General features: G+C 37.9%; 1 protein-coding gene across 4 annotated transcripts in view; it reads left to right on the top strand.

Moving 5' to 3' along the window:
- The window catches only part of nectin3b (nectin cell adhesion molecule 3b), a 350,178-nt gene extending 347,298 nt beyond the window's left edge, over window positions 1-2,880 (top strand). For all 4 annotated transcript variants that reach the window (XM_070891821.1, XM_070891822.1, XM_070891820.1 and 1 more), the window contains one exon: window positions 965-2,880. In XM_070891821.1, the coding sequence (XP_070747922.1) occupies window positions 965-1,563 (599 nt within the window). In that variant the 3' untranslated portion in view covers window positions 1,564-2,880. The remainder of the gene's footprint in view (window positions 1-964) is intronic.
- The last annotated feature ends 8,101 nt before the right edge of the window (window positions 2,881-10,981 follow it).

A 10,981-nucleotide genomic window follows, 5' to 3' on the forward strand; every position in this document is an offset into this window, starting at 1 on the left:
GGGAAGGTACCAAGCAAAGTTTAAACACCGTGCGGGATGAGGGATTGACTGTGTCCCTGTAATGTATCCCTCCAAGCAGCATTAGCCGAGGCCTGGGTGCAAATTTTCTGCCTATTCATTTTGGGCACAGAATATGTGTGGCCTTGGGAATCTGGAGAGGAGAGTGTATCCTCAGAAAATGTACTAAATCGTATAAGATTTAAATACTGCACTATCCTATTTAAATGTTACAATAAGTAAAATTTAAAAAATATCTTGCATATAGAAACTTTTAGATTTTATAACTTGACACCTTTTTTAAAGCAATCATTGTTTACGATCTTATTTCCAACACTTTGTTTTGGATCGTGCACATACATTTGCAATAGTCCAGTGAACAATCTTGGAATATTGCAATTACCGAGGTCTCAGTTTGAGGGAGCTAGCATTTGATAGTGTCCTTTGATGCCCTTCTAAGCATTGTTGCCATATGTGTTAAAAGTTATTAAATGTTTTTTTTACTTTCTTCCACCATACCACATCTAGGAGCCTCACATATGGGAACCTGAACTGTTCAGAACTCATTCAGCTTTTCCAGCAGGAATGTAGACCACAACTAATTGTACTTGGAACAATGAAAAAACAAAAATACTGAAAAGAAATGAATGCTAGATCCAAATACAGACACAAAGTTTACTGCTTCAAGTGCTCTATAATTAAATTATCACTAGGAAAGAGATCCCTGCAACTCATTGTTTTAAACTTTCCATTGTGAAGAGTATTGTATAAATGAAATTTGAGGTTGTATTTTCAAACGTAAATGAACAGAACTTGCCTGACATCTTCAGTGTTCTGTGTTTTTTTTCTACATTCTAAAATAAAGCAATTAGTTGATTGAGGATGAGAAACTTAACTCGTCATGTTGTAGTACATATATGTTCATTGCTTTTCTGTCTCTGTCCATCCCTACCCCGTTTCCAATTAGATCCTCCTACTACTACCCCACTGTCTACAACGGTACCACCAATTTACTCAACGGCGGACATCACAAGTTTACCTGCTTATACGTGGAGGCTCCCAATTGCTCCGTCAACTCTGGAATCTGTGAAGAGTGACAATTTAGGAACTATCATCGGAGGTGTGGTTGGTGGCACTCTCTTCCTCATGCTTGTGGTCATCGTCATTGTAATGTTTTATTTGAGACGTCGGCGTACCTTCCGAGGAGACTACTACACAAAGCAGTATGCTGGAACTACAGACATACAGAAGGACTCCCAAATGGATGTTTTACAATCAAATCAAAATGAGCCATACACTGATTATGAGAAAAGTGAACGGAAGCTCGATTCAAATAACATATTCCAGGATTATCCCATAGAGGTTCAGAAAAGTGAATGGCGAAATGAGGACAATATAAATAACAGGTACACTGAAGGTGTGGAGATACCCATCGACTATTATGAAGATCGAAAAATTCCCAATGTATCTCCGTATGTGCATGATGACTACTATGATGAAAATGAAGATGACCTTGTTTCACACTTAGACGGTTCAATCATTTCTCGCCGGGAGTGGTATGTCTAGTGATAATTGGTAAATGTTCATAAAGTAGGAGAGGGACTTCAATTCAGCCAAAAAAATCTAAGTTAACATCTCTAGTGTTTGTTTTTTCACAATATTTTGATGTGTGTCCCTGTTTTCTTAAGGGAGAACAAAATGTGCTTTCCATTATGAAAATGGAAATGTGGTTTTCTACCAATTCTACTTTGCAGCCAATGTAAAGTAAAATCTCTTAACTGCAAAATTCTGGGGTGGGGGGCAGAAGTAGAAATTATCCAAAGTTTTGAGGCTTTAGTACTATGCTGTAGTTGCAGTTCAGACAATTCCTGAATGAGGCTTTGGAGATAAAGAACCAGTTGCTGCCTGTCTATCGACCACTGACATTTCCATCCACTCTGTCCATTAGAGCTCCCTGCAAACCTGACCAATGCTTTATTTGTTTTACATGTATGTATAAAGCTTAACAAATTTCACTCATCTGGATTTGGGTGAATAAGAAACTGCTTTGGTATTTTTAAAACATAATTGTAAAAGTTAAATTTTTTAGCCAAGTTTTCCTCTTTATAAGTCTTAAGCGTTTACATTCTCCCCTCGTCTTTTTGTTTTTCATCATAATGGTTGCATTTGTCAGGAAAATGTAAAGACTTGGTTGGTTTTCTTGTCTGCACACTGAAGAGCACTTCTAAACATACCTTGTCTGGAAAACCATGTTGTGATGTAGAGAAACAGTTGCTAGGTTTATGTGCAGCATGAGCACCTGAATCCTAAACTAGATTTAAAACCAACTACATTGTTCGGATGTCATACTGGGCTGTATTTTAGATCTTAAAATTAATTTGTTTTTTTGTGAGATCACAGTTATGTTTGAGTAATGATACTAAAGTTAACTGAAGCCAGAATCTACAGTGCACTGAAACCGAAGTTCAGGCTATGGATGATGAATAATATTTCTTTTAATAACGTTGTGAGATATTTATCTCTCAAAATTAAAGATGAATTTTGTGGTTTCAAGAGCTTCCATGTACAGCTTTGAACTTTACCTTTTTCATTGGAAAGCACTTTGGTTGGGAAGTGCTGGTTATCATTTGTTCATAGACACACACTGAGTTTGTTTTCTCACCTGCATGTGTGAATGCAAAACGGCACAGCTTGTGAAATAGATCGTGTATATGGTACACAGAAAGCCGATGAAGGCTCCAATTGGGCAAAAATAATGCTCTGAGCTTTGCATTGATGTATGTAAATACAAAAGAGATTTACTGTACAGTACTTTTTGTACCTTATCTGTTTTATAAAGTTAGTGCAATGTTGATTTGACGTGCTGTTTGCTAAATATACATTTTGCTGGAAAAAAAATTTAATTGCCTCAGTTTAACTTGATTTAGTTACCGATTTCAATACAGCTGTACTGCAAAATGTTATGTGAGATATGCTTAAATCTATTTATTTAATGCTGGTATTTTCTTGAGTGGCATACAACAGTAGATCCCGGTATGTGGAGTGCTATTTATTTGTCTTTTTTAAAAAAAAAGGCACCTTTTTCATTTAAAAAGAAACAACAAAAGGAAGGAAAAACGTTAAGCCATTTTCACTACACCGTAACTGTGGGGACTGAAGTGTCATTTCAGGTACAGGTACCTGGGGATTTAATAAGTGAAGCCAGTTTCTGTTCAGATCAATTTTAATTTGCTGCAAAATAAATCCTTAGTTGAAATTTGCCATTCCATTATTAACCACCTACTTTTAAGTAGAGAGATGTAAAAAATGCAGCACACGGGCTTTTTAATTTTAGGCTATAATCTATTGGCATTTACCCATCTTAATCAGATGTTTCTAACTTCATTATTGTTGAAATCTATTCTATTAAAATGGGAAAAATCTTGATTATGAAAGGGATTGCTAACTGGAAATAAATGGAGGGAGAGGAGTCCATATGCAGTCAGACTTGTACTCGTGCAAAACTTGCTGATGTGTGACGTAGTCTGTACTTTGGGTTCTCTCTGCTTTCGTTTATCAACCACACTGAGAAGTCAGTGATAATCTGGGCTCAAAGAAATCATTAGTGAGTGGGTCTGGTGAATATAATGCACTTTAGCCTGTTTGAATCGTGACTCTTGACAGCCAATTTAAAGAAGTAGTTGGGATCCCAGATTACCTGCCCATCTAGCTGAAAGTAGAAAAGATTTTCCCAAATCAACCAAGTGAGCTGCTATGATCAACAGCTCAGGCACTTAACTCCGTTCTTTTAATATCTAGTGCTAAAAATGCTCAAGGTTGTTGTGGCTATGTGGTTTGTTATACAGCAGCATTTTTCTCTCGAAATATGCAAGCAAATTTTAATTTCAGCGACTATTAATAACATCACAGTTATCGGTAATAGTATTACTAAATTTGGAACCATATTGAGAATATGTTTATATCCCTGAAATACATTTCAATGAAAAGGGAAGCCAATAATACATTGTACTTTGTTTAAGCCAAATGTGATACCTGTATCATTTCTAGGCAATAACTTTTCAATATTTCTACAATTTTGTCATCCTGGTAGAAATATTTTGGCAATCAATACTTTTCTTTTCCTTCTGTGGTCAGCAAAGACCACTGCATAATGGAAAGATCAAGTTGAGGCCACTGGTCTTCAAGTGTAAGTAGAAGTGGATAACATACCAGTTGTGTTACAAATTGGATCCTTAACGTCAATGAATGATTTAAATTTTTGACATGTTGCACAATATTTTGAGCACTGAACTAAATCCAATTTGAGGGCTTGCCTTAAGTATTGTGTACCATTACTTGGTACCATTAATGTGAGAAATCCGACTTCAGCCTAAAAGCTGCATCAAACTCAGTGACAGAAACTTAAGTTGTGGGAGCTTATCTGGTACTCATTTTTTAACTTCACTGCAGCTCAGAGGATTTTTAAAATGATGACTAGGATATGCGAGTTGCATATGATGTGACAAATTGAAGACTGTTAAAGTGCCGCTGCCTTCGTAACTATAATAATACAAATTTTAAATACTAAAAAGTTAAATCATCTAAGTGTAAAATAAGCTTAAGTTCTGACCTGTAATAAGCCAACACTTCTAAATTATCCAGTTGGGTTCATTTGTAGAGATACTTCATAACTTATGTCCATGCCGTGCAGTATTTTATTTCTTTGCTGCAATATTCTAAATTTAAAATATTCATCTTCTATCATAAAATAAAAGGAACAATTTGAAAATAGAAATGGTAATAAGGATTTTATCAGATAATGTCCAAAAGATTTGAGATATTTTTATTTATCTATATGGACATGTGCCTATGACAGAAGTGACATTTGCAGGGCTGCAGCTCTGTAAACTAGAACGCATGGATCCTTGTAAGAAGACTTAAGAATGTTTGGGCAATTCTGCTTGTTAGTTATACTATGTTTTAATGTATTTTTTAAACCTGGAGCTGTTCTTTGGGAATGAAAAGGCAATTTATGCATCATTTAGCATTTAAATGTGGGTGTACATGTTTATATTGATCCCATCATTAAATATATAACTCCAGTTAAAAAGTACTGCATTTTCCCAGAAAGAAAAGCTGTAAGAATGGTCCAATACGCATAAATCCAGTCGTTTTAATAGCGAACAAAAAGATTGAAATTCTTGCATCTTGCTTTGATGAGTTGTGCTCTAATTGTGTTCTAGTCTTTTGACTATTTTTTTGTGCACCTTAGTTGATGTTGCATTCAAGACTGCCCAGCTTGAGAAACAACTATGAAGTACCATTTTTAATGCTGTCCTTTTAAATTATAATTGTGTGTTTTGAAGGAAAGTACAAAATGTTACCAAAAAGCTAACCTTTATTGTGAAAATATCTATATTGTAAAGGCACACTGAACATTTTGCATTGTGATTTTCATTGATTTGGATCACAATGCATTGTACAGGTATATGATAGTGATTTATAGATTCAGTATAAAAATCAATGTGCAATCTGTCATAATATCTAAAACGTTCATAATCTGTTTTTGTATTGATTTTCTAGTTAATGTCCAAATTCACAGTGAAAGGTGAGACTAGTATTTTAAGATATCAAATCTTTTTCTTTATTTTGGATGAAGTAGAGGTTAAAACAGAGACAGATGAAGCCAGTTAATATTCCCTTCAATAAACTGAAGCACTGTCTTCAATGTTGCCAAATATATCCTTTTGGAAATATTAACTCAGTTTCCAGGATTTAGACAGGTGTATTGGAAATTTAAAAATCGTTACATTTTCCACTGCTTATTTCAATCTCCATTAAAATGAGATTGCAGTGCAAGGGTCATAACTTATAATTTGGAAATTCTGTGGTGTCATAAGCAATGCTATATTTCATCCATGAAATCTATAGAGAATTTTCAAAGATTTACACACATTGTATCATGGTTTCAAATACTACTTTGGGAAGCATATTATGCCATGTGTTTTTCCCCATTCTGCTAGTTAGGGATGGACACTGTTAATAGGATTGACGATCTAGGATAGCTCTCTATATTTTTGTGTGAAAATCTGATTTCTGTTAATGGCACTTGTGCTAACTATATGAATTTGCTGATCCACAGGTGAGAGTTAAACCATTGTTGTTTAGATTGAATAAATCCAGCATTTATAGTTTTATTATAAAAACTTTAATACTTGGAGTTTAATCATGGAGTTCACGTCACTTGGCAAAACTTTAGTTTGACATTGAGCTGTTGAAAAGCATTTGTCATTATTATCTATACATCGAGCTGAAGAACTGCGCCAATACATGTATGTAAGTTTATGAAGTGAGAACCTTAAAATAGAAGACAATGTCAAAACTTGAATGTTCAGGAAGCAGTACTCTTTGTACAAGATAGCCAAGCAGGTTTTACATGTACCTCACCGACTTGGACCAGGCATGGCAAGGTCCAGATCGGTGATTGGAGCGTGGGCAGATGCAGCAGGAGCGGCGAGATCGGGGTGAATGAGCGGCGAGAGACTGTGGAGGGATGTGACTGGGGCCCAGGGGCAGCATGGGCCAGCCGACACTGCGATATGTGTGCGCACTAGGTTCATGCAGCAGAGCAGGTCTTCAGTTGTCTTGGGTAATCCTTGCCCCTGGACCAAAACCTAGCTCTGTCAAGCCCATGTGGTGGCTGGTGTGCAACGGCCACCACATGTAAAAAGAATCCACGCACAGGCATCTTCCACCCTTGAGGATGTAGTTCGGGTTCTTCATTCGAAACACCTGTGGACTCATCCTTTTTTTTGGCATGGAAGCAAGTCATCCTCGTTTCGAGGGACTGCCTATGATGATGACATGTACCTCATTGCACAGGTTTCAACCAGTGCTCCTAGAAATCCAGGCCAGGCTTACTTGATATATCATTGTATTTTACGTGCAGTTTGGAATGACTTATGGGTGCACATTGGGGCGTTTTCAGGTAGGCCCAGTTCCAGGCCAATAGCACCTTGCTACCAAAACTGCAAGCAATGCTACCATGTAAATCATCTTGGCATATTAATCTTGCAGAACAAGCTAACAAAACTAAAATGAAAATTTCAAATGGTCACGATTTTGTTGTATTGCCAATTGCTACTTTACTCTTCTATCTACATAAGGTCAGTAGTATCAGAAAAGCTAGTACCCTTTTAGCTGATTGTGAAAAGAGAGTTTGATCTGAAATACTCAATTTTCTATAAGCTTACAGGCCTACAACAATAGCTTTTACTTTATCGAGGATGATCAGACATAAATGTTAAAATTTCTGAAGAGTTCAGTGTCCCTGCTTATTAGGTTATGTAGAAATGTAAAAAGATAAATTGAAATGCTCCAGAAATATATAATTGAGTATAGCTCAAGCTTTCTTTTAAAAAGGATTTTTAAAAACCCTTTTATCCCATTTTTCACAAGCTTGTATCTAATGAATGGAATTTTTTCCCTCAAATTAACTGACTGGTTGCTACTGAGAGAATGGATGGCAGGAAAACTTTGGGATAACTGGGAATATTGTGAAAGTCTTTTCCCTTTCTCCAGTTTGGAATATCCATAGTTAGAGAATCAAACCCATACCTGAAAGAATAATTAACTGTGTCTTACTGGATATGAATCTAGCTAGGTTTAAAAGCTTCTCTATCTGCCAGATCAACACAAACAATAGATCTAAATAGTGGTTGAACATCAGCATGTCATAAATGATAAGACAGGATAGGAGAAACTTCTGAAAAATCTACTATGGTTGTCACAACTGATAAGACAGAATAGACAACTTCTGCATCCTCAAATGGAGGCAATTTCTGCTAAAGCCCTTGCCAGCTTGCACAATGGAAATAGCTACTGAATATTAATGCTTGAAGAGTTATATGTTTAGGGTTAAGTAGGTCTGATACCTTAGATAGAGAAGCTTTAGAAAGAAAATTATTTCCTAGAATGTGGTTGTCGCTGACAAAGCCAGTATTCATTGCCCATCCTTAATTGTCCTTGAGAAGGTGGTAAGCCGCTGCCTTGATCTGCTGCAGCCCATGTGGTGAAGATACTTGGGTAGTGGGTGGTGGGATTCTAACCCAGTGACAATGAAGGAATAGTGATGTATGTCCAGGTCAGATGCTGCGTGACTTGGAACAGAACCTGAAGGTGATGGTTTTACCATGCACTTGCTGCCCTTGGCCACCCAGATCATTGAGGTTGCAAGTTTGGGAGTTGCTGTCGAAGAAGCCATGGCGAGTAGCTGCAGTGCATCTATTGGTAGTAAATACTGTAGCCATGGTGCAACAGTGCTGGAGGGAGTGGATGTTATGAGGTGGTGCTTGGCCTGCCGATCAAACAGACTGCTTTGACATGGATGATATCGAGCTTCTTAAGTGTCGCAGCTACACCCATTCAGGCAAATGGAGGGCATTCTATCACACCTGACTTGTGCCTTGTGGATGATGGAAAGACTTTGGGAAGTCAGGAAGAGAGTCACTCGTTGCAGATTTCCCAGCCTCTGACCTATTCTAATAGCCATAGCAATTTATGCAACTGATTCAGTTGAGTTTCTGGTGAATGGCAACCCCTAGGATGTTGATGGTGGGGGGATTCTATGCTGGTGATGTCATTGAATGTCATGGGAGGTGGCTGCATTCCCTCTTCCTGAGATGGTCGTTACCTGGCACTTGTGTGGCGCACATGTTGCGTGACACTCAGCCCAATCCTGGATGCTGTCCTGGTTTTTGCTGCATGCAAGCATAAATTGCTTCAATATCTAAGGAATTGTGAATGAGGCTGAACACTCCATTCATCAGTGAACAGCCCCACTTTTGACTTTATGATGGAAGAAAGGTCATTGATGAAGCAACTGAAGATATTTGGGCTACTACAGCCACTGGAAAGTTTTCCCTTGATCCCCATTAACTTCAGTTTTATTCAGGCTCCTTGATGCCACACTTGGTCAAATATTGCCTTGATGCCAAGGAAGTCACTCTCACTACCTCTGGAACATAGTAACAGGGATAGACCATTTAGCCCCTTGAGCCTGTTCCGCCATTCAATGAGATCTTGGCTGATCTGTGATCTAACTCCAAATACCTGCCTTTGCCCCATATCCCTTAATACCTTTGGTTAAATATCAATCTCAGATTTAAATGTAACGATTGACCTAGCATCAATTGCCATTTGCAGAAGAAAATTCCAAACTTCTACCACCTTTTGCATGTAGGAGTATTTCCGAATGTCACTCCTGAAAGGTCCGGCTCTAACTTTTAGGCTATATCCCCCACTCCTGAACTTCGCAACCAGCGGAAATAGTTTCTCTCTACCCCATCAGTTCCCCTCTATAGCTTGAAAACTTTGATCAAATCACCCCTTAACCTTCTAAATTACAGGGAATACAACCATAGTTTGTGTAATCCCTCCTCTGAATTTAATCCTTGAAGTTCAAATATTGTAGTAAATCTATGCTGCACTCCCTCCAGGGCCAATATATCCTTTCTAAGGTGTGGTGCCCAGAATGAACACAGTACTGCAGGTGTGGTCTCACTTAAGCTATTATCTCCTCGTAATTGTATGCTTCCTTCTACACCACTTACAATGCCACCTATCTTTGTATTATCGGCAATCTTGGATATGTGGCGCTCTCTACCATCCTCGTAAGTCGTTAATAAATATGGTGAATAGTTGAGACCCAGCATCGATCCCTGTGGAACACCACTAGTCACATCCTGCCAATTAGAGTACCTGCCCATTATCTCTATTCTCGGACTCCTACCGTTCAGCTAATTTCCTAACCAGGTCAATAATTTGCCCTCAATTCCATGAGCTTCAACTTTAGCTAATAGTCTCTTATGAGAGACTTTCTCAAATGCCTTCTGGAGATCCATATAAATAATGTCCACAGATATTCCCCTGTCCACTACTTCAGTCACCTCTTCTTATAAATAATGTCCATTTGGCATTCCCCTGTTCACTACCTTAGTCACCTCTTCAGAAAGCTATTTTAACACATCGTGTGCTAGTCCCACAGACTGCCCAAAAAGAACATTTGAGGTACCCACGTAATACAGACTTTCACTCTCGCATCCGCCATTTCCTTATTTTCATTTACAATATCACTATCTCAGTTTTTAAGGGGCCAACATTGCTCTTGCCCACCTTTTTCGTAATATAATTGTGTAAAAAGAATTGTTGATTTTGATAACTCTTTCAAGTTCCTTTTCATACTCCCTTTTTGTAGCTCTTACTATCTGCTTTGTCACGCTTTGTTCTTTGTATCTGTCCCATTTGCCAAAACAGGAGCTATTTTTTACATTTGTATTTGCTTTTTCTTTTAGTTTTATGTTGTCCCTTCCTTACCTCTTTTGTCATCCATGGCTTTCTTTTGGCAAGTAAAGTTCTTGCCCCTCAGAGGTATAAACTGGTTCTGTATCACGTTAAATTCTTTTTTCAAACCTCCCACTGATCATCTGTTGTTTTATCCATTAACAGATTTGTCCAGTTTAATGTGGACAGTCTTTGTCTCCTCTTGTTGAAGTCGGCCTCGGCTAAATCTAGAATCTTCGTAGCTGTTTAACGTTTCTCCTTTTCAAACACAACATTGAACTCAAATCATATTATGATCTCCATTAGATAAATGTTCACCTACAGTTAGGCTAACTAAATCTGGCTCCTTACTCATTGTTGCATCTAATATGTCCTGTCCCCTTGTTGGTTCTAGGACATATTGTGGCAACAACCTGTCCTGAACACAAGAAATTTGCTCTTTCATCCACGTTGGATCATGGCTGTAATGAGGTCTGGAGCTGAGTGGTCCTGGCAGAACCCAAACTGAACATCGGTGAACAGGTTATTAGTGAATAAGTGCCGCTTGATAGCATTGTTGACGACTGCTTCCATCACTTTGTTGATGATTGAGAGTAGGCTGATAGGACAGTAATTGACTGGTTTAGAATTTTCCTGTTTTTTGTGGATAGGCCATATCTGGGCA

This window comes from Pristiophorus japonicus, chromosome 10, assembly GCF_044704955.1.
Source record: "Pristiophorus japonicus isolate sPriJap1 chromosome 10, sPriJap1.hap1, whole genome shotgun sequence".
In the NCBI taxonomy this organism is placed as follows: Eukaryota; Metazoa; Chordata; class Chondrichthyes; family Pristiophoridae; genus Pristiophorus; species Pristiophorus japonicus.